The sequence below is a fragment of the Anomaloglossus baeobatrachus genome, chromosome 12, assembly GCF_048569485.1.
Source record: "Anomaloglossus baeobatrachus isolate aAnoBae1 chromosome 12, aAnoBae1.hap1, whole genome shotgun sequence".
NCBI classification, from domain to species: domain Eukaryota; kingdom Metazoa; phylum Chordata; class Amphibia; order Anura; family Aromobatidae; genus Anomaloglossus; species Anomaloglossus baeobatrachus.
In genome coordinates this window covers 134,996,506-135,020,931 of record NC_134364.1, presented here as the reverse complement: position 1 = coordinate 135,020,931, position 24,426 = coordinate 134,996,506, and the positions used below count along the sequence as shown (strand labels likewise).

At 47.5% G+C, this 24,426-nt stretch overlaps 1 protein-coding gene across 1 annotated transcript in view; it reads right to left on the bottom strand.

Annotated features, from left to right (window-relative positions):
* Window positions 1-24,426, bottom strand: part of VPS39 (VPS39 subunit of HOPS complex) — a 184,840-nt gene that overhangs the window by 41,458 nt on the left and 118,956 nt on the right. The window contains exons 19-21 of the mRNA XM_075330479.1: window positions 17,569-17,721; window positions 17,326-17,428; window positions 2,351-2,396 (exon numbers count right to left, since the gene is read on the bottom strand). Of these exons, the coding sequence (XP_075186594.1) occupies window positions 2,351-2,396; window positions 17,326-17,428; window positions 17,569-17,721 (302 nt within the window). The remainder of the gene's footprint in view (window positions 1-2,350; window positions 2,397-17,325; window positions 17,429-17,568; window positions 17,722-24,426) is intronic.

Genomic DNA, 24,426 nt, shown 5'->3' with positions numbered 1-24,426 from the left:
CCAGTGCTGTGACTGCCTTAAGTGCTATGGATAGTATTCAGTATTATATGAAGATATCCAAAAACAGGCCTCAAAATGGCGTTTGAGCTGTACTCAGACAAGGGACTTTCTGATCATAAGACGTTCGTGACTCATACTGACTGACTGGCTTAATATAAAATTATGAAACACATATACGTACAGTATATATCCCTGTTACTAAACTCTCCCCTCTCCAATCCATTTTGAACGCCGCAGCCAGGATCATTTTCCTCTGCCATCGCTTCACTGATGCCTCTGCTCTGTGCCAGTCATTGCACTGGTTGCCCATCCGCTACAGAATCCAATATAAACTTATCACTCTCACTCACAAAGCTCTCCACGGTTCCCCACCCCCCTACATCTCCTCCCTCATCTCTGTCTATCACCCCACCCGTGCACTTTGCTCTGCTAATGACCTAAGACTGACATCCTCAACAATTCGAACCTCCTACTCCAGTCTCCAAGATTTCTCACGAGCTGCGCCTCTGCTCTGGAACACACTACCAAGAGCAATCCGATTAATTCCCAACATCCACACCTTTAAGCGGGCCCTAAAAACGCATTTCTTTAGACTAGCCTATCACCTCACTGCCCTGATCTAAGCTAGTCCCATTCAGCCCTTCATAAAATGTTACTTCCAGTTCTCGTCCCCTGTACCTGTATGAATTCTCACCGACGGGTCCATGCAGCTGGTTTTGAATCCCCTATTAAATCGATGGCTGGACCATATATGACAAGCTTTCCCCCCATTCACCTTTTGTGCCCCCCTATTTCCTCATAGACTGTAGTTACGAGCGCGGCCCTCGCACCTCTTGTATCTTAATGTTGTTATTTTGTATTGTCTCATATTGTCTGTACATGTCCCCTCTGAATTGTAAATCGCTGCGGAATATGTTGGCGCTATAGAAAGAAAACTTAATATTATTATTATATCTCACAATTCGCTCTTTTTGCCATGTATCCAATAGAAGAAGTGTACGTATTCTTGGCTTTTATCCATCTGACTTCTATATTATCCTGTACTTCCTTACATAAACCAGCCATCTTTTCTGCTCGGCCGTGGTCATCTGTGGTTTGTGTAGATTTAGCGCATGCATGCCTGACATATGACTTATGATTTGAAATGCAGATGGATTGAAACGTGGATGCAGAACCTGAATTGCATCACCCCTAATCCCAGTTATCATTAGCACAATGCGTTCCGGTAGAGCTCGCATTCCCTGATCTCTGGATTCAGTTACGTTCACACATGGAACACTCTTAAGGCCCCTTTACACACTGCAACATTGCTAGCGATATTGCTGTAACGTCACCGGTTTTGTGACGCAATAGCGACCTCCCCAGCGACATTACAGTGTATGACACGCATCGGTGACCTGGCCCCCGCTGTGAGGTCGCTGATCACTACACATTGTTCAGGGACATTCTTTGGTCCTTTGTTTCCCGCTGCGCAGCATGCATCGGTGTGTTTGACACCGTTACAACGACATCATTAGCGACTTAGAACGCAGCCCGTAGGCGGGTTGCTGTTGTGTCCTGATTGGGCAGCTTTCACTGAAAAGAAGGCAACGTTAGCGCTTCCGTCCTTTGTTTCAAAGTTACCTTGTTCCTGAGCGTGCTGGTTTGCGGATCATTAGAAAGTTCTCCAGTCTGCAATACTATAAAGCCTATATATATTACAGTAAGCATCATTTGGGCGTATCAAATGCAGATTTTTTTCAGCGATCACATTCTGATTTTTTTTTTTTTGTTTTTTTTTTTAGCGTTTCCATTTTTATTATATGACATGTGCAATCATAAGTCGCCAATAAGAATGCACTAGCAATCAGCAATGGGAGCTGAGGGGGCGTGTAAAAAGGACACCTAGGTGGCTTCAGCGCCAAACACCACGCCCCTAACATAGGTGTGAGTCGTCAAATAGCTGCTGTGTGACACGTCCCCAACGACCAGCGAGGTGGTTCTGCAGGTCCATATCGCTGCTGCATCGTTGGCCAGATCTGCCTGTGTGACAGCTCACCAGCGACTGTTTAGAGACTGTAGGGAGGTTGCTATTACGTCACAAAACCGGTGACGTTACAGCGATATCGCTAGCGATGTTGCAGTGTGTAAAGGGGCCTTAACTCTTTATTACTAATCAGTAGAGGCACGGGGGCTGCCGGCAGTCCCAAGGCTCCTATCCATGGCTTTTCCTATTTTTTAAATTAACATATTCTTCCCCTGCGTGGCATTTCTAGTTTGTGCTAATGTATAAATTACTGTCAAATTATTTTTGAAACTACAAATTACCCCTAACTATTGGTTAGTGGTTACACAAATGCATTCTACTTACATCTTTGTTACCGTCCTTGGCATAATCGTAATGTTTGTGGCAGTACCTAGGAAAACAGATAAAAATATTTATCCATATCTATTGTTGGCTTTCAGCAAGTGAGCAAATACTGACTATTACCAAAACATATTAATTAGTGACGCGCACTACCATGCTCGGGTGCTCTGTACTTGCACCTAGTGATGAGCGGGCACTACCATGCTCGGGTGCTCGGTACTTGCACCTAGTGATGAGCAGACACTACCATGCTCGGGTGCTCGGTACTTGCACCTAGTGATGAGCGGGCACTACCATGCTCAGGTGCTCGGTACTTGCACCTAGTGATGAGCGGGCACTACCATGCTCGGGTGCTCGGTACTTGCACCTAGTGATGAGCGGGCACTACCATGCTCAGGTGCTCGGTACTTGCACCTAGTGATGAGCGGGCACTACCATGCTCGGGTGCTCGGTACTTGCACCTAGTGATGAGCAGAGACTACCATGCTCAGGTGCTTGGTACTTGCACCTAGTGATGAGCGGGCACTACCATGCTCAGGTGCTCGGTACTTGCACCTAGTGATGAGCAGACACTACCATGCTCGGGTGCTCTGTACTTGCACCTAGTGATGAGCGGGCACTACCATGCTCAGGTGCTCGGTACTTGCACCTAGTGATGAGCGGGCACTACCATGCTCGGGTGCTCGGTACTTGCACCTAGTGATGAGCGGGCACTACCATGCTCAGGTGCTCGGTACTTGCACCTAGTGATGAGCGGGCACTACCATGCTTGGATGCTCGGTAATTGTAAGGAGCAGTTGGATGTGTGGATGGCAGTGACTCGAGTGCTCGAGTATAATGGACATCGTTTCAGCACTAGGTAACAAGTATCTGTGCTTTTCTATTCTGCTCTCATGAGTTAATACTTTGTAGGACCTCTTTTGCTCCAATTATAATTGCAATTTTGGAGCCTTGTTCATGAAATGCTTTTCCTTGTTCTCATTTGAATGTGCATATTGGAAACTCAGGCTAAAGGCAGCAAAACCAAGGAAGAACACAGGATAACAAATAGTGAGGACACACGTGTGAAGTACATCAGAATGCATGTAACCCTTAGATTGCTCACAGTACCCCCTGTAGGGGCTTCCACCCTCTGCTGGCAGATTGGAGATGCCCGGGTACAGACTTTATTCTGGTTCATAAACATTACTGCTCCGAAATGGGAAAAAAAAAAACAAAAAAAAAAACAAAAAAAAAAAACACAACTTTTTCTTCAGCACAAAAAAATTAAAAAACAGTCCTTTCTTCCCAACAAAGGAACAACATAGTGAAATACAATCCAAGGATCTCACAAGCTTGGATTATAGGCACTGCCCGGTCCCTGACACATGGAGATGGATGGTCTTCTCCAGCTCCAGGATGACACGTGGAGATAGCCCGGCTGCTGTTACCAGACCTGTAACACCGGGACTGCAGAATGGGAGCAACGTTTCCACTAAGGCTCTTTTGGTTGCTCCTAAATCCTGAACCTAAATTCTATTAAAATAAACCCCCCCTCAGTGGCCAGTAGCTACTGGTGTGCCTTTACCCAGGAGCAGCCGGCTCGCTGACACAGACATGCCCGCCAGGACCCACCTCTCAAGTTTTACACCTGGTTTACCTCCGATAACCGCTTTACACCACTCTGACCATCTCTGAAGCAGCTTCATCAAGTGGATATTTGTAGTAGCTTGCAATGAACAGATACGCCTCATCAAGAATATCATTGTGGAATGAAGGCCTTCAGGTGCAGGACTGGTGCAATGCTACACAGCGCTGGGCCCTAGCCCACAACGGCGACAGAATATGGCAAAAAAACCCCCACAACACGCAAATAAGGAATGACAAACAATCCATTACCACTTTTCAGACCTGAAATACAGTAAATCCAGAAAAGTGCTGGAATCTGAAAGGAATTCTCCACTGCATGTGTCCAGAGGAGACACAAGCTTTTATAGTGAAGGTGGTGCAAAAAAGCCACTAGTGAGGACAGCAAACAAGAAGAGACTCGTGTGGGCCAAGGATGACATGGACGTGACATTAGATCAGTGGAAAGCTGCGCCGTGGCCACGTCACACAATCTGCACACACGCAGCAGCAGTGCGCTCTCCTGGGTACGTCCATGCACTGAATCACCCAGCACGTAGCAGCAGGTACACAGGTTCCCGAAAATGCCAAGAGACCAGATAAAGCACGTTACAGCTTGTCTTATTGTAGACAAGACATGTGCAAGTTAAAGGGACGGTGTCACTGTTTTTTATTTTTGTATTAATAATAGTGATTATGGAATCAAGTATTTTTAATACAAAATGAAACTCACTGTTTATTTATTTTTTACTTAATTCTAGTGTTACTGAAGCACTGGGGGCGGCCATTTTGGATCTGCTGTGTGTAACGACAGTTACTCACCTCCTTTATGGCCGCTCTCTGATTGTTGGACTGCGACCCTATTTTCTCACACAGAGAGCTCCCTGCTGTGATCTGGAGACGCCCCCTGGGCTGTCCAGATCACAGCAGAGGGAGGAGATCAGCGCCATCTTTGTGGAGCTCACAGCATATGCTGTGTGTAAGTGTGAGTACCGGTGCCAGGCAGCAGTGATTGCACCGTAACTGATCCTGGCATGCTGCTCCCCCCTCCACTTACCACCGCCCTCCGCTGCTCACCCCCCACTCCACCACTCACTACGACTCACCCTTCCCCCCCCCGCGTGTGCTCACCTAGGGTACCCGCTCCTCCGTACTGTGATCTCTGACGGGAGGAACAGACACCTGGCTGACAGGACAGGCTGCCGGGGACGGAGGTCTGAGGTGAGTGCATGCGGCTGGGAGCGGTGATCACGGCGTGACATCTGTAGTGCAGTGCTGCTCAGGCTGCAGATCACCCCTCCTTGCCACATGTCACCTCGGACCTCCGATCCGGGCCAGCAGTACAGTATATGGGGGCGCAGGATATAGTGTGGCGCGGGCTACAGTGCGGTGCAGTATACAGTACAGGAAACATTGTGGCGCGGGATACAGTGCAGTGTGGGATACAGTGTGGTGCAGGAAAGAGTGAAGGACTATGCGAGCTGTCCTTGGTGACACTTTAGAGATTAGGATCACTTTGCGGTCACCAACAATATGGCTCCGCACTGTGATCCCAAACTTCATTCTCTTATCCTTTTGGAAACACCCAGATTGGGAGGGGGAGGTGACATCACACACACAGGAGAGCAGACTCCGCTCACTTTTACTGCAGCTGTAATATGAGCTAGTTCTACAGTAGCGCTACAGCAGGATTTCAGCAGCTGCTCCCCCTAGTGTTTAAGAGTGGAAAATATCAAACTTTTTGTTTTTAATTGAAAAAAATAAAAAATTATACTATTTAAACAAAACAGTAAAACATTAATACTTTACATGTTTTCAGTCACTGATTTTTTTTATTTTTTTTTTGAGGACACCTTCCCTTTAGCCGCTGCAGGACCACAGACGGTAGATAAACGTCAGCATCTGCTGGGCTTTGTGCAGAACTGACGTTTATCAATGGTCTGCATTCAGGAGGGGATACCCCCTGCATGCTGCCATCATCGGGTTTCCGGTACAGAACAATAGTTCTGCCCGGAAACATCACCAGGATCTGATTGGATTAGGTCCTGGTGATGGTCTATCTGATGTGATCAATAGTGATCACAGTGTCAGAGGTACAGAGAGCTGCTTCTCTTACCTCTCCCGGGTCTCCTGTGTCAGATCACACAGGACCTTGAGTTGTCATGACAACCGTAGGTCACATGACTCCGGGTCTGTGGCCTGTGAGATCCAGCCTGCAGCTGGATGTGACAGGCATTCTGCAGTGCAACCTGACACTGTCAGTATAATGCATAGCTGTGCAGTGCAGATGCTGCATGGTAATGCATTATACCAGTGATCAGACTTAGAAAGGTGAAAGTCCCATATAGGGGGGACCAGGTAAAAAAAAAGGTAAGAAAAGTAGAAAAAAAAAACCAAAGAAAAGACCCCTGCAAAATGTAAAAATAAAAGACAAAAAAATTATACCCAAAAACACATTTATTTATATAAAAATAAACAAAAAATGTACATGTATTTGGTATCGCCGCATCCAGCCCAACCTGATCTATAAAACTGTCACACTATTTAACCCCTTCAGTGAACAGTTTTTAAAAGAATGCATCAAAAAATGATTTTTCATCATACTTCAGAAAAAAAGTGGAATAAAACGCTATAAAAAAAAATTGAACATAAACAAAAATGATATTACTAAAAACTACATCTTGTCCCGCAAAAAAAGAGCCGCCACACAGCTCCATCAGCGGAAAAATAAAAAAGTTACAGCTCTGAGAATACAGCAATGCAAAAAAACAATAGGTAAATGTGGCATCGGTGTATCCGTACTGACCGGAAGAATAGACCCGTGTTGTTACTTTTACCAAACAGTGAGCGGCATTAAAAAAAAACAAACAAACAAAAAAAGAACGCAAAAAACAATTTCTGTGTCATGTTGATTCTACCTACCAAATTTGAAAATAAAAAAAAAAATCTTAAAATGTTATGTGCCCAAAAATGGTACCAATAGAAACGTCAATTCGTCACGCAAAAAACAAGACCTCACATGGATGTTTCTCCAAATGCAACATGGCGTCCGCTATCTATTCCAGACAATTGTGTGCTCTAAAATTCAATTGGCGCTCCTTCCCTCCCGAGCCCTGCCGTGCGCCCAAACAGTTGACTTCCACCACATATGAGGTATCACTGTACTCAGGAGAAATTGAAGAATACATTTTATGGTGCATTTTTTCCTGATACCTTTGTGAAAAAAAGCTATCTGGTTGAAATAACAGTTTTGTGGTAAAAATGCATTTTTCATTTTCACACCTCCAGTGTTATAAAATTCTGTGAAGTCCGTGGGGGTTCAAGGTGCTCACCAAATATCTAGATATATTCTTCGAGGTGTCTAGTTTCCAAAATGTGGTCACTTGTAGGGGGAGCTCCACTGTTTAGGCACCTCAGGGGTTCTCCAAACGCAATATGGCGTCCGCTAATGATTGCAGCTAATTTTGCAGTCAAATGGCGCCCCTTCGCTTCCGAGCCCTGCCGTGTGCCCAAACTGTAGATTCCCACCACATATGACATATCTGTGTACTCAGGAGAAGTTGCAGAAGAAAGTTTATTGTGCATTTTTTCTTGATACCCTTGTGAAGAAGTAAGCTACATGGTCATGGTTGAAGTAACAATTTTGTGTTAATTTATTTTTTTTATTTTCATGCTTCAACGTTCTAAACGTCTGTGAATCCCCTGTGGGTTCAAGGGGCTCACCAAACATCTAAATAAATTCCTTGAGGGGTCTAGTTTCCAAAACGGGGTCACTTGTAGGGGAGGTCCACTGTTTAGGCACCTCAGGGGGTCTCCAAACGCAATATGGCGTCCGCTAATGATTGCAGGTAATTTTGCAGTCAAATGGCACCCCTTAGCTTCTTAGCCCTGCCGTGTGCCCCAACTGTAGATTTCTACTACATATGGGTTCAAGGGGATCACCAAACAGCTAGATAAATTCCTTGAGGGGTTTAGTTTCCAAAATGAGGTCACTTGTAGGGGAGCTCCACTGTTTAGGCACATTATGGGGTCCCGAAACGTGACATGGCGTCCGCTAATGATTCCAGCCAATTTAACTTTCAAAAATTCAAATGGCGCTCCTTCCCTTCCGAGCCCCGCCATGCACCCAAGCAGTAGACGTCCACCGCATATGAGGTATCTGCATGCTCAGGAGAAATTGCACAATACATGTTATGGTGCATTTTATCTTGTTACCCTTGTGAAAATGCAAAATGTGAGGCTAAAATAACATTTTTGTGGAAAAAAGTAAAATTTTCATTTTTTTCCTTCTACATTGCTTTGGTTCCTGTGAAGCACCTAAAGGGTTAATAAACGTCTTGGATGTGGTTTTGAGCAGTGTGAGGGGTGCAAATTTTAGAATTGTGTCAGTTTTGGGTATTTTCTGTCACCTCGGCCTCTCAAAGTCACCTCAAATGTGATGTGGTCCCTAAAAAAAAAAAATGATTTTGTTGGAAAAATGAGAAATTGCTGATGAACGTTGACCCCTTCTAACTTCCTAACGAAAAAAAATTATGTTTGAAAAATTGCGCTGATGTAAAGTGACATATGGGAAATGTTATTTAGTGACTATTTTTTGTAGCATAATTTTTATGACATTAAACCAGAAAGTTAAGTTTCAAAATTGCAACATTTTTGCCAAATTTCCGATATTTTTACAAATAAACGCAAAAGATATCATCATAATTTTATGCCTATCCTGAAGTACAATATGTCACGAAAAAACACAGTCTGAGAATCACCGGGATCCATTGAAGTGTTCCATAGTAAGGGTATGTGCGCACGTTGCTTTTTACCTGCTTTTTTGCTGCTTTTTCTTCTGCGCTGTTTAATGCCAAAATGGATGTGTTCTTCTATTCAAGCAAAGTCTATGGGAATTTGGGTTTCTTGTCCACACTATGTTGTTCAAAATGCTGCCTTTTTGAGGCAGAACTTTGGTCAAAAACTCAGCTTTTCAAAGAAGCAACATGTCAATTGTTTTTGCCATTTGGGTTTTGCACTGCAAAGCTGAGTTTTTGACCAAAGTTCTGCCTCAAAAAGGCAGCATTTTGAACAACATACCGTATATGCCGGCGTATAAGACGACTGGGCATATAAGACGACCCCCAACTTCTGCACTAAAAATATAGAATTTGGGATATACTCACTGTATAAGACTACCCCGCTCCCAAATGAAAAAAAGTCTGCTTTGATTGCAACATGTTAATTTTAATTCCGCGAGAGCCGTACAATATGTTTTTAAAGGGCCATTGACAGATCAATCGCTCCAATGTTCACTTAGTACAGCAAGGAATGCTCCTCCCTGCTGTATAAAGCCACAACTGGACTGAAACAATGGTACTACACTCTGCTACAAACAGACACACACAACTCTGCTACAGACAGACAAACACACACAACTCTGCTACAAACAGACAAACACACACAACTCTGCTACATACAGACAAACACACACAACTCTGCTACAAACAGACAAACACACACAACTCTGCTACATACAGACAAACACACACAACTCTGCTACATGCAGACAAACACACACAACTCTGCTACATACAAACACACACAACTCTGCTACATACAGACAAACACATACAACTCTGCTACATACAGACAAACATACAACTCTGCTACATACAGACAAACACATACAACTCTGCTACATACAGACAAACACGTACAACTCTGCTACATACAAACACACACAACTCTGCTACATGCAGACAAACACACACAACTCTGCTACATGCAGACAAACACACACAACTCTGCTACAAACAGACAAACACACACAACTCTGCTACAAACAGACAAACACACACAACTCTGCTACATACAGACAAACACACACAACTCTGCTACAAACAGACAAACACACACAACTCTGCTACAAACAGACAAACACACACAACTCTGCTACAAACAGACAAACACACACAACTCTGCTACATACAGACAAACACACACAACTCTGCTACAAACAGACAAACACACACAACTCTGCTACAAACAGACAAACACACACAACTCTGCTACATGCAGACAAACACACACAACTCTGCTACATACAAACACACACAACTCTGCTACATACAGACAAACACATACAACTCTGCTACATACAGACAAACATACAACTCTGCTACATACAGACAAACACATACAACTCTGCTACATACAGACAAACACGTACAACTCTGCTACATACAAACACACACAACTCTGCTACATGCAGACAAACACACACAACTCTGCTACATGCAGACAAACACACACAACTCTGCTACATACAGACAAACACACACAACTCTGCTACATACAGACAAACACATACAACTCTGCTACATACAGACAAACATACAACTCTGCTACATACAGACAAACACGTACAACTCTGCTACATACAGACAAACACATACAACTCTGCTACATACAGACAAATACAGACAACTCTGCTACAAACAGACAAACACACACAACTCTGCTACATGCAGACAAACACACACAACTCTGCTACATGCAGACAAACACACACAACTCTGCTACATGCAGACAAACACACACAACTCTGCTACATACAGACAAACACATACAACTCTGCTACATACAGACAAACATACAACTCTGCTACATACAGACAAACACATACAACTCTGCTACATACAGACAAACACGTACAACTCTGCTACATACAAACACATACAACTCTGTTACATACAGACAAACACATACAACTTTGCTACATACAGACAAACACGTACAACTCTGCTACATACAGACAAACACGTACAACTCTGCTACATACAGACAAACACATACAACTCTGCTACATACAGACAAACACATACAACTCTGCTACATACAGACAAACACATACAACTCTGCTACATACAGACAAACACGTACAACTCTGCTACATACAGACAAACACATACAACTCTGCTACATACAGACAAACACATACAACTCTGCTACATACAGACAAACACATACAACTCTGCTACATACAGACAAACACGTACAACTCTGCTACATACAGACAAACACATACAACTCTGCTACATACAGACAAACACGTACAACTCTGCTACATACAGACAAACACGTACAACTCTGCTACATACAGACAAATACACACAACTCTGCTGCTCTGTGGGGCCTGCACCCGCGGCTCGGCGGGTACAGCACCCGCGGCATCGGCGGGGGGGGGGGGGGGGATTGGCAGGGCATACATCTGGGGGGTTAGAAGCAGCTCACCGGGGCCCATAATGGGCACAAGTCCCCCTGTGTTAGATATCGCCCCCATAGTGCTGCCCATGGCCCCTATATAGATCGCACAAGTCCCCCTGTGTCAGATATCGCCCCCATAGTGCTGCCCATGGCCCCTATAGATCGCACAAGTCCCCCTGTGTCAGATATGGCCCCTAGGCTGCTGCCCAAAGTAAAATAAAACCCTCTTTCCTTATCTCCTGCAGCGCTGAGCTCCCTCCTGTCTGGCTCCGTGCTTCTGTTCCTCCACTTCCTGGTTCTCAGTGCGGTCATGTGATCGGCACAGCAGCCTGAGATCTCTGCCTGATGATCACAGTGGAAGCAGGGACACAGGGAGAAACGCTGCAGGGGTAAGTAAAGCTTTTTTATTTTAGAATGAGCAGCAGCCTGGGGGCCAAATCTAACACAGGGGGGTGTATGTGCGATCACAGGGGGGCGCAGACTCATATAATATGCACCGCTGCCCCAGCCCCTCACTGCGTGCGATTTCAGCACCATTGGAGATGGACAGCGGCTGTGCATATTATATGAGCGGGTGCAGGAGATCAAAGGATGCAGGCCGCAGCGTTCCCCTGTGCTCCAGAGCTGCTGCCCCCACCTCCCCTGGACGCTGCAGTGTACATACACCCCCCCCCCCCCCCCTGTATATCCGGCGTATAAGACGACCCCCCACTGTAGCCATTATTTTAAGGGGGTAAAAAGTCGTCTTATACGCCAGTATATACAGTAGTGTGAACAAGAAACCCAAATTCCCATAGACTTTGCTTGAATAGAAGAACACATCCATTTTGGCATTAAACAGCGCAGAAGAAAAAGTAGCAAAAAAGCAGGTAAAAGGCAACGTGCGCACATACCCTTATACCCTGTCAAAGTGACACTGGTCAGAAATCAAAAAATTGGCCTGGTCACGAAGGCAAAAACAGGCTCTGGTGCGAAAGGGTTAAACCAATCTGTGCATGCAACTTATAAGTAGAGGCGAGTGGCCCAAGGTTCAGTGTGGGTACCAATCACAGACTTTACAAAAAATGAACCGTTCAGGTTCGGAGTTGGGCTGCTTGACCACTCCACCACTCGCGGCCCAGTGCTGCGGTGCGCTCCGTGCTCGGCCCAGTGCTGCGGTGCGCTCCGTGCTCGGCCCAGTGCTGCGGTGCGCTCCGTGCTCGGCCCAGTGCTGCGGTGCGCTCCGTGCTCGGCCCAGTGCTGCGGTGCGCTCCGTGCTCGGCCCAGTGCTGCGGTGCGCTCCGTGCTCGGCCCAGTGCGAGCCTCTTGCAGGGTGTGATCGCACTGGGAGTAGAAACAGTGTGATCAGACGTAGTGTGCACAAAAAAAATGTAATAAAAAATAAATAAATAAAAAATTTGAAAAACCCCTCACTCACCCCCGGAAGTGATCGGTTTATGGCTGGCTGTATGTGGGAGGACCCCGACTGCCCAATTAGTGACTAAAATTGGGGTTCAGGTTTTTGGCTCCCAAACTGAACTTTATCTAAAGTCTGGATAAAGCCACTGAACCGAACTTCCACGGATCCCCTCATCTCTACTTACAAGTACCACAAGCCCCAGAAATCATTACATACAGCCCTGGTATTGACTCAAATGGCACAAACCTTGTAGCCCCAGAATAAGCCACCACCCCTCACATGCCACAGACAGTAATGTGGGCATAGCCACTCTATACAATAGTACGGGACGTGAGGAGCTTAGCATGATAATCTATGATGTTTCCCTGTGTAACAGGGCCACATCCCCACTCCCCATCCCTCGGTGATAGGGTAACCACTTCCAATTCAATAGTACTAAATCCGGTAATATCTCCTGTGTCCACATACACTGGAGGATTGACCACTTCAGGTTTATATGTTCAGGAACCTGCTGGAGCAGGTTACGGGTCGTCCATCCAATATGCCTGAAATCGCATAATGTGCACTCCAGCAATTTACCACATAGGGGTCTAACAATCAACTAATTAATATTACATTCCCACCTTTAGTTTTTGGTTGGTTTGGCATATTTCCATGATGCACATTTCTTGGTAGAATATTTGATAACTCCCCTCCCCAATGACCATGTTCTCCTATTACCAGACACAAGATTCCAGCCAATGTGGGGGACTTTAGTGAAAAAAGTCCAGCCCCACCTATCAAATCACAGCATACAAGACCCCCGTGTAGCATATTTTCACCTATATTCTTAATTGATTAGACTCATTACGATAAGTGGTAACACAATCCGGCTTCTGCAAATTATTATTTCTCTTTTTCATTTATTCTCAATTAAATCCTGATGGTTCTTCTGTTGTACTGTATGTTTGGCATATAATCTGGATATTCTCAACTATTTCATGTAGCACATATTCTACTGTGGTTCGTTCCTCTAAACAATCTCACAATTCCTACAACTGCATTTCGCCCATTTATGAATGAGCCGTGAAGACTGATTACAGACAGACGCTGACAGGCTGGGGACTGTCTGACTGCAACCAATCACAGAGGCCAGGCCGGACTGTGGGCGGGGAAAGCCGTGCATATGTATGAGCAATGATTAGCAGGCCCGGGAGGCGGCAGCAGCAGTGCACAGCAGCTACGGAGCCTCGGTAGGTATGAAGCGCTTGCTTCATTCTTATTTTCTTTATATTTCCTTTATTTCTTTTTTTAATTTCTGCCGGATCTGGATCAAACACCTGGAATCCCGGGCCCGGCACCCAGGAAACTTCGAAACCGCACGGGTCCGGACTTTTATAGTGCCTAAATTATGTCACTCTAGCCTTACCATAAACAGTACCCGATTGGCAAGCTCACCTGGGCAAAAAGCAAGTGTAGACGTTATAAGAAATTTTAGAGGAACAAACCATGGTAGGATATGCACTACATTAAGTGGCTGAGAATATGCAGAATAGATGCAAAACAGAGCTAAGAAATACAGTACAACAGAAGAACCGGAGGATTTAACCGAGAATAAAAAAAAAAAAAAAAAAAGAGCGAAATAATTTTCAGAAGTACAAGACGGGCTTCACGGTGCTAGCCCTATGGAAATAAGAAGGTGCACTGTTACAATGGAGAGTAGGCTGTGGCACAGCGCCACATTGGCTGACCGGAGAATAAAGCCATCCCATCTGGTTTGCGCTGAGAGGGACATCATTTGTGTTGCAACAGAACAATGACTCCGGACCACTCCCAGACTATGTAATACCTTCACAATGCGGACAATTTCTGTTTTTCCTCTCCAAGCCATACATTTTGGGGCGTTTGTAATTTTGTCGCTCTTTGTGGGGTTTGCTTTTCAAGTTAATTATTTTTATATTTTGATAAATCTGACTGTTCTGAATGTGGTGATACCACGTATATTTTTTTTTATTAACTTTATTTTTAATAGGAGACAATTGGGGTGATTTGATCTTGTTGGTTTTATTTTTGGACCTTTTTTTTTTAATGTTTTCACTGGATTTATTAGTTTTCTTAGGGGGGACTATAACCTGCGATTGTCTGACCACTTGTGCTATATACCAAAAATCACAGTCTCCTTTGAAGCCCACCACAGGCAGGTTTCAACGTAGCACCATAATAACAAAACACAGAGGTCTTCAACTGACCCCCGGCTGTCAGAGCAGACTCATCAGGGACACGCAATCACGTCAGAGACGCACCAATGAGTGCATAGAATGGCCCGCCCCCAGACCGATGCACTGTTAAGTGCTATCGTCAGAGCAGGACAGTGGTAGTTAACAGGTTAAGAGAAACCGCATGTGTTTGTTTTTTTTTAATTTAAATAATTTAAAAAAAAAAAAAACAGCGTGCGGTTCCCCCAATTTTGATGCCCAGCCAAGATAAAACCCAACAGCTGGGGGTTGTTATTCTCAGACTGGGGAGGGCCATGGTTATTGGCTGCATCCCCAGCCTACAAAATAGCACCTTGCAGCCGCCCAGGATTGTCGCATCCATTAGATGTGACAAGCCTGGCGCTTTAACCCAGCTCTTCTTGATTGCCATGGCAATCGGGGTAATAAAGGGTTAATAACCCAGAGCTGCCACTAAGCCCTAGGTTAGTGATGGCAGGCATCTATTTACCACCCCCATCACTAATTTTTAAGTAAAAGTAAATAAACAAAAACACTGAAAAAATCCTTTTTTTGGAATAAAATACAAAAGCCATCCTCTTTCACCTCTTTATTAACCCCAAAACATCCTGTAGGTCCAACGTAATCCACACGAGGTCCCACGGCGATTCTAGCTCTGTTACATCTGTCACAGCGAGCGGCCATAGAGCAGCATGACAGCTCACTGTGTGCTCCACGGAGAGAATGAATGAGCCGCGATAACTGATTGCAGTCAGACATGGTCACACAGGCTGGGGGCGCGTCTAACTGCAACCAATCAGAGGCCATGCAGGCCGGTGGGCGGGGAAAGCACTGCTGAGTGCATATGGAAGAGCAATGATGAGCACTGTACCGCCGCGCGGGAGCACTGTACAGCCGCTGTTTGGAAGAATACCAACAGGGCCAGGCGTAAGGAGAATAAAAGGCTACTTTGAAGATGCTAATGTGTAATACACATCGTGGCGTGTTTCATATAGCTTTCTTTACTTCTTGTTACCATATATGTTCTTTTGTGGTTTTGCTGCCTTCAGTCTGAATCTCCAATGTGCACATTCCAATAAAACCAAGTACAATCATTGCATGGACGGGTGTTCAAACATTGTCTGGTAAAGTTTAGACACGTATTGGCTGACATGTACAGTGTATAACTAAATGTGGCTATACAGTTAATAAAATCTATACAGAAGGGGGGAGGACAGCTAAAAAAAAGCTAGAAAAGAAAGGCACAAATATATAATGCACAATGATAACACAATAAAGCCCATTTCACAAAATACAATAGTATATGAAGGGGCAGATATGATCACATCAGAGGTGTAACCGAAAGAATGGATTTTGGGGCTTTGTGGAGCCCAAACGAGTGTTGGTGCATAGGAGATAAATCCAGAACATGTCCCGATTAGGTAAACATTTATATTATTTTTTTTTTTTTTTTTACTTTTTACATTATTTATTAATCCCTTAAGGGGACTTGAACCAGTGATCATCCAATCTTCTGTGCTATATACAGCAATGCTACAGTATTGCAGTATCTAGCAAAAATCACAGCCCCATGGGCAGACTTTCACAGAAGTAGGGGATCTTTAGCGGACTCCTGGTCCTCATGTCAACCCATCAGCACCCCACAATCACATTGCTGGAGCGCCAATAGAAAGAGGCCCCCCTCATGTGCTGTAAATGCCATTATCACAGATTGACAGCAGTGTTTAGGCGGTTACCTGCCAGGGGCTTTGCTCCAGTCCACCTGCGGCTGTTAGAGGCAGATGATGGCTGTGTAATCAGCCATCATCTGCCGGGAAAGAAGGATGGCTCGCATTCTATATGCCACACATCATTAGGCGGTTGTAGGGATTCTCTCAGCACAGAATGACTGTTCAAACCAAGTACAGGCGCTCGGTGCATCATGGCGTGGCCAAACATTTAAGTGCACACTCCCTGCTGAAAGAGTGTCTTAAGGGTGCACTCACATTATTGTATCGCACCCGGTGATTCTCTCATACAAGGGAATGGGATGCAGTATGCCACGACACTCGGCTCAAACTCTGCTGCGAGCGTCATTGAGTGTCAGTCACGGTGATGCGAGTCCCTCGAATGTGACAACTGGAGCACAGGTGCGGAGAACTTTCTCCACCTTCTCCATTGTCTATCTTGGTGCACTTATTAGGTCCACATCATGGGACATATCTGATTTTATCATGTGTGATTTCTCACTAGAGACAGAATTGTTTATGGACGTTTTTGGTGATGGACCTCTCCTTTTTTCTATTTAACTTGTGGTACCGGCCACGTCCGCGCACCTGTCTGCAGAACTATCGGTGGCTTTCTCCCCACCCATTTCCTTTGGATTACATTTTTTTTTCTTCAAATGTATGGATATGGGAGTAAATTATGCTTATTTTTTTTTTATTAAAAGGGTCAGGCTTTATTTGGCTTAAAATAAAATGTTCCCTGGCAGTCAGTGATTACCACGGACATGCTGCGCTTTCTCTACTCACTGTTCGGCCATGTTGGTGTCTTTCAGGATGTGCACATAAATGAACAAAGCCTGCTCGTGTTTTCCCATCCGGCCCAGCAGCAGCGCTCGCTCCTCCAGCAACCCTACAGAAAATACAACAAAGATTAGGTTAAAAATAAAACTTTACAAGGAAAAAAAAAAATGGAAAAAAAAAAAAAAAAAAAAAAAAAAATTCCCTGGGTCTTCAGTTTGCACACGGCAGTATACACCTGGATGAACGTACCATCAAATGGGAAATCACTGATCAGACACTCCGGCTGGTAACAGTTTGAGATCTCCAGGAAATTTAGCAATTTAGTGCGATATGTTCCCAGCTCCCCCTCCTCGGAGCCTGCGGGCACAGGAACGCCGACCCACTCCTCATTGCACAGAGAGCCTACAGAAACAAGGGGAATATTCAATGTAGAGTGAAATCCACCAGGATCAGCTGATTCTGCTCATGGTCCATTTATTCTATAATTTATTGCATATCAGCCATCATCAAGTATGTTCAAGGTTTCACCACCACATTCACCATTAATCATGAATGGCTGTCCTTGGATCAGTCTTCAGGTTTTTGGGGGCTTTTGTTTGTTTTATTTAATCAATGGTCAATCTCTCTCTATTTATCCCTAATACCAGGGAGTATCCCGTGTCTGGAGGAACAGAGACTGAGGGTCCCAACGGTGGAGCCGTCTGCCTCAGAGTGAGGGTCCCAACGGTGGAGCCGTCTGCCTCAGAGTGAGGGTCCCAACGGTGGAGCCGTCTGCCTCAGAGTGAGGGTCCCAACGGTGGAGCCGTCTGCCTCAGAGTGAGGGTCCCAACGGTGGAGCCGTCTGCCTCAGAGTGAGGGTCCCAACGGTGGAGCCGTCTGCCTCAGAGTGAGGGTCCCAACGGTGGAGCCGTCTGCCTCAGAGTGAGGGTCCCAACGGTGGAGCCGTCTGCCTCAGAGTGAGGGTCCCAACGGTGGAGCCGTCTGCCTCAGAGTGAGGGTCCCAACGGTGGAGCCGTCTGCCTCAGAGTGAGGGTCCCAACGGTGGAGCCGTCTGCCTCAGAGTGAGGGTCCCAACGGTGGAGCCGTCTGCCTCAGAGTGAGGGTCCCAACGGTGGAGCCGTCTGCCTCAGAATGAGGGTCCCAACGGTGGAGCCGTCTGCCTCAGAATGAGGGTCCCAACGGTGGAGCCGTCTGCCTCAGAATGAGGGTCCCAACGGTGGAGCCGTCTGCCTCAGAATGAGGGTCCTAATGGTGGAGCAGTCTTCCTCAGAATGAGGGACCTAATGGTGGAGCCGTCTGCCTCAGAACGAGGGACCTAATGGTGGAGCCGTCTGCCTCAGAACGAGGGACCTAATGGTGGAGCCGTCTGCCTCAGAATGAGGGACCTAATGGTGGAGCCGTCTGCCTCAGAACGAGGGACCTAATGGTGGAGCCGTCTGCCTCAGAACGAGGGACTTAATGGTGGAGCCGTCTGCCTCAGTAAACTCTTGTGAATGATTTGAAAAAGACCAAAACGAATGTTGTTCTTGAGTGTTCTAAAATCTATATATATAATTGCCTTATTCTGTCTGTCTGTCTGTCTGTCTGTCTATCTGTCTGTCTGTCTGTCATGCTCCAAAATTGTGTCCTTACGGTGACACAAAGCTGATTGGCCGCTGGGCTCGCCATGGCCCCGCCCCCCCCACACGGATTGGCCGCTCGCCCAGGCTGCGCCCCCACACGGATTGGCCAGCCGCTCGCCCAGGCTCCGCCCCCCCCCACAGATTGGCCTCTCGCCCCGGCACCCTGCAGGCATTGGCAATTCAGCCACGCCACGCCCCGCCCCCCTCACGCAATGCACGTTAGCTCTGGCCCCACCCCCTCCCTCCCCCCGCGCATTTCTCTAACTGACACGGCTGTCACGGAGGTGAGTACGGTACTCCCTATCCCCCCCCAACCCCCCCCCCCCGGCCCCCGCTCCCAAAGGGGTGGTGTGGATACTCGCATGGTTACAAGCGCTGTCACGGAGGTGAGTACTGTACTCCCTCCCCCTCCCCCGGCCCCCGCTCCCACGGCAGTGGTGGGAGTGGTGTGGATACGTTGGTAACCATGCTCGCATGGTTACAAGCCCATCAAGGTCCTGCTGCGCCGGAAGGTCCACACGCACACACACAAACATACACACACATCAGATCACACTCACACTCACTCTCATACACACCTCACACACACCTCACATTGCATCCACATACTCACGACATCCTGGGATATCGCTTGCTTCTCGGCGGCGAAAATGTGCTGTTGTGATCTTCCAGGACCTGACGGAGGATCACATGGCCAGAAGCATGTGATATCCCCGGATGTTGTGAGTATGAGCGCGTATGTGCGATATCGTCAGTGTCTGTGTGTGTGAGTGGATGCGATCGGGTGTGTGTGAGTGGATGCGATCGGGTGTGTGTGAGTGGATGCGATCGGGTGTGTGTGAGTGGATGCGATCGGGTGTGTGTGAGTGGATGCGATCGGGTGTGTGAGTGGATGCGATCGGGTGTGTGTGTGAGTGGATGCGATCGGGTGTGTGTGTGAGTGGATGCGATCGGGTGTGTGTGTGAGTGGATGCGATCGGGTGTGTGTGTGAGTGGATGCGATCGGGTGTGTGTGTGAGTGAATGCGATCGGGTGTGTGTGTGAGTGGATGCGATCGGGTGTGTGTGTGAGTGCATGCGATCGGGTGTGTGAGTGTCGGCAGAGGAGCAGGGCGTGCTGGAGAAGGCTGGGAGCAGAGAGGCTGATCATGGGGAAGAGGGAAATGCTGATGCTGAAGGAGGCTGAGATGGGAAGGCTGGGAAGAAGGAGGCTGGGAGGAGAGAGGCTGATCCTAGGGAAGGCTGGGGAGAGGAGGCTGATGCTGAGGGAGGCTGGAAGGAGAGAGGCTGATGCTGAGGGAGGCTGGGACGAGGGAGGCTGATGCTTAGGGAAGCTGATGCTGGAGGAGGCTGGAAGAACAGAGGCTGATGCTGGTGGAGGCTGATGCTTTGGGAGGCTGATGCTGGGGGAGACTGGGAGAGGAAGGCTGATGCTGAGGGAGGCTGGGAGGGGGAGGCTGGGAGGAAGGAGGCTGGAAAGAGAGAGGCTGATCCTTGGGAAGGCTGGGAAAGGGAGGCTGATGCTGAGGGAGGCTGGAAGGAAAGAGCCTGATGCTAGAGACAGAGACGCTGATGCTGGGAGGAGAGAGGCTGATGCTGCGGGCAGAGAGGCTGATGATGCGGGTAGAGAGGCTGATGCTGGCGCAGCATGGCGGATGGAGCACGTTTGGTAATGCGCAGCATGGCGGATGGAGCACGTTTGGGAGTGCGCAGCATGGCGGATGGAGTACGTTTGGGAGTGCGCAGCATGGCGGATGGAGCACGTTTGGGAGTGCGCAGCATGGCGGATGGAGCACGTTTGGGAGTGCGCAGCATGGCGGATGCAGCACGATGGCGAGTGCGGAGTATGGCGGATGGAGCATGTTTGGGAGTGCGCAGCATGGCGGATGGACCACGTTTGGGAGTGCGCAGCATGGCGGATGGAGCACGTTTGAGAGTGCGCAGCATGGGAGATGGAGCACGATGGGGGGTGCGCAGCATAGGGGATGGAGCACGATAGGGAGTGCACTGCATGGGGGATGGAGCACGATGGGGAGTGCCCAGCATGGCGGATGGAGCACGTTTGGAAGTGCGCAGCATGGCGGATGGAGCACGTTTGGGAGTGCGCGGCATGGCGGATGGAGCACGTTTGGGAGTGCGCAGCATGGATGATGGAGCACGATGGGGGGTGCGCAGCATAGGGGATAGAGCACGATGGGGAGTGCGCTGCATGGGGCATGGAGCACGATGGGGAGTGTGGAGTATGGCGGATGGAGCACGTTTGGGAGTGCGCAGCATGGTGGATGGAGCACATTTGGGAGTGCGCAGCATGGCGGATGGAGCACGTTTAGGAGTGCGCAGCATAGGAGATGGAGCACGATGGGGAGTGCGCAGCGTGGCGGATGGAGCACGATGGGGAGTGCGCAGCATAGGGAATGGAGCACGATGGGGAGTGCGCAGCATGGCGGATGGAGCACGTTTGGGAGTGCGCAGCATGGCGGATGGAGCACGTTTGGGAGTGCGCAGGATGGGAGATGTAGCACGATGGGGGGGTGCGCAGCATAGGGGATGGAGCACGATGGAGAGTGCACACCTCCCCCCAACACACACACACACGCGCGCGGCGCGCACTGCACAACACACCACACACACACACTGGAAACCACAAACAACTGCCCTACACAGACACCCACACACAGACAACGCTGCACACACAAATATACGCACATACCGCACATATATATAACAAAAATCATACATGAACTACACAATACGTAAATTCTAGAATACCCGATGCGTAGAATCGGGCCACCTTCTAGTATAGTATAAAGGGAATGTGTCTTAGGATTTCACCTCAAATTATTTACTGGTGCATGTAGCTCTTTCAAGAACAAGTCCATCATTACCTTTACATGGCCCGTCTGTTACTACATTAATGAGAATTAAAATGAGATTTGTAGCTCTGAAGCCATTGTCACTCCAGCTCTACTCAGAGCTGGAGTGACACTGAACATGAACACTATATGGTATGAAAGAGCAGGAGTCTACTGGTGTACAGACCACCGCCCAGTACCTGAATAGCAAGGTACTCAGGTCTAGCCAAACGACATAGGAGGATACAGACTAAAGGTGCAGACCCCGCACTCTCCGCAGACCCCCGCAGACTCCCCCGCTCCCTGACACAGTGTGAGTGAAACAGAGTGCACAATTGCACCGCTACCTCGGGAACTCTGAAAAGAAAGAAAAAATATAAAACAAACGTCAGACGTGTCTGACACGACCCTCCTGCAGCTGACAAAGAAAAACACTGCGGAGGCCGGCTGCCGGCAGGCAAAGTATTGTGTGCTGGGTAGGAGGTAATATTAAAATCTATGTAATACCGGTGTCAGCCTCCAGGTGGCAGCAGACTATCCCAGGTTTCTGTGTCCCTCAATAAAGCGACTGAGAAATTCTCTCAATTCCATATACAGTATAGCACACAGGCTAGTCTGCTGGTGTAATGTCCCATCCGAGACGCCATTAGCACACAGGCTAGTCTGCTGGTGTAATGTCCCATCCGAGACGCCATTAGCACACAGGCTAGTCTGCTGGTGTAATGTCCCATCCGAGACGCTATTAGCACACAGGCTAGTCTGCTGGTGTAATGTCCCATCCGAGACGCTATTAGCACACAGGCTAGTCTGCTGGTATAATGTCCCATCCGAGACGCTATTAGCACACAGGCTAGTCTGCTGGTGTAATGTCCCATCCGAGACGCTATTAGCACACAGGCTAGTCTGCTGGTGTAATGTCCCATCCGAGACGCTATTAGCACACAGGCTAGTCTGCTGGTGTAATGTCCCATCCGAGACGCTATTAGCACACAGGCTAGTCTGCTGGTGTAATGTCCCATCCGAGACGCTATTAGCACACAGGCTAGTCTGCTGGTGTAATGTCCCATCCGAGACGCTATTAGCACACAGGCTAGTCTGCTGGTGTAATGTCCCATCCGAGACGCTATTAGCACACAGGCTAGTCTGCTGGTGTAATGTCCCATCCGAGACGCTATTAGCACACAGGCTAGTCTGCTGGTGTAATGTCCCATCCGAGACGCCATTAGCACACAGGCTAGTCTGCTGGTGTAATGTCCCATCCGAGACGCTATTAGCACACAGGCTAGTCTGCTGGTGTAATGTCCCATCCGAGACGCTATTAGCACACAGGCTAGCCTGCTGGTGTAATGTCCCATCCGAGACGCTATTAGCACACAGGCTAGCCTGCTGGTGTAATGTCCCATCCGAGACGCTATTAGCACACAGGCTAGTCTGCTGGTGTAATGTCCCATCCGAGACGCTATTAGCACACAGGCTAGTCTGCTGGTGTAATGTCCCATCCGAGACGCTATTAGCACACAGGCTAGTCTGCTGGTGTAATGTCCCATCCGAGACGCTATTAGCACACAGGCTAGTCTGCTGGTATAATGTCCCATCCGAGACGCTATTAGCACACAGGCTAGTCTGCTGGTGTAATGTCCCATCCGAGACGCTATTAGCACACAGGCTAGTCTGCTGGTGTAATGTCCCATCCGAGACGCTATTAGCACACAGGCTAGTCTGCTGGTGTAATGTCCCATCCGAGACGCTAGATCTAATTCCCCCTCACAGTGGTGTAGATTGAAAGGGTCCAAACCCCAAGACCCCACTAATGTCTCCACAGACTCCTCAGCAGCAGTTGTGTGTGCAGAGGACAGTCTCAGTAGCAGGTGTATGGCTCTGCACACCACGCTGTGCGCAGGAGCTTAGCACTGACGCAAGCTCTTGTGAGCAGCCATCATTGGAGGGGTCACAGCCCCTATCATGGATATAACATTGGTTTCTACAGTGGTACAGGACACGTGTGCCTCTCCACCAGCCATACCCCTCCGGTACACACTATGTTTCATAGTTTCATAGTTTTTAAGGTTGAAGGGAGACTCTAAGTCCATCTAGTTCAACCCGTAGCCTAACATGTTGATCCAGAGGAAGGCAAAAAATAACCCAATGTGGCAAACAAGTTCCAATGGGGAAAAAATGTCCTTCCTTCGTCCACATCCGGCAATCAGACTAGTTCCCTGGATCAACACCCTGTCATAAAATCTAATACACATAACTGGTAATATTACATTTTTCAAGAAAGGCGTCCAGGCTCTGCTTAAATGTTAGTAGTGAATCCCTCATTACAACACCATGCGGCAGAGAGTTCCACAGTCTCACTGCTCGTACAGTAAAGAATCCTCGTCTGTGGTTATGATTAAACCTTCTTTCCTCAAGACGTAGCGGATGCCCCCGTGTTCCAGTCGCAGGCCTAGGTGTAAAAAGATCTTTGGAAAGGTCTCTGTACTGTCCCCTCATATATTTATACATTGTGATTAGATCCCCCCTAAGCCTTAGTTTTTCGAAACTAAATAACCCCAAGTTTAATAACCTGTCTTGGTGTTGCAGCCCACCCATTCCTCTAATAATCTTGGTCGCTCTTCTATCTACCTGTAA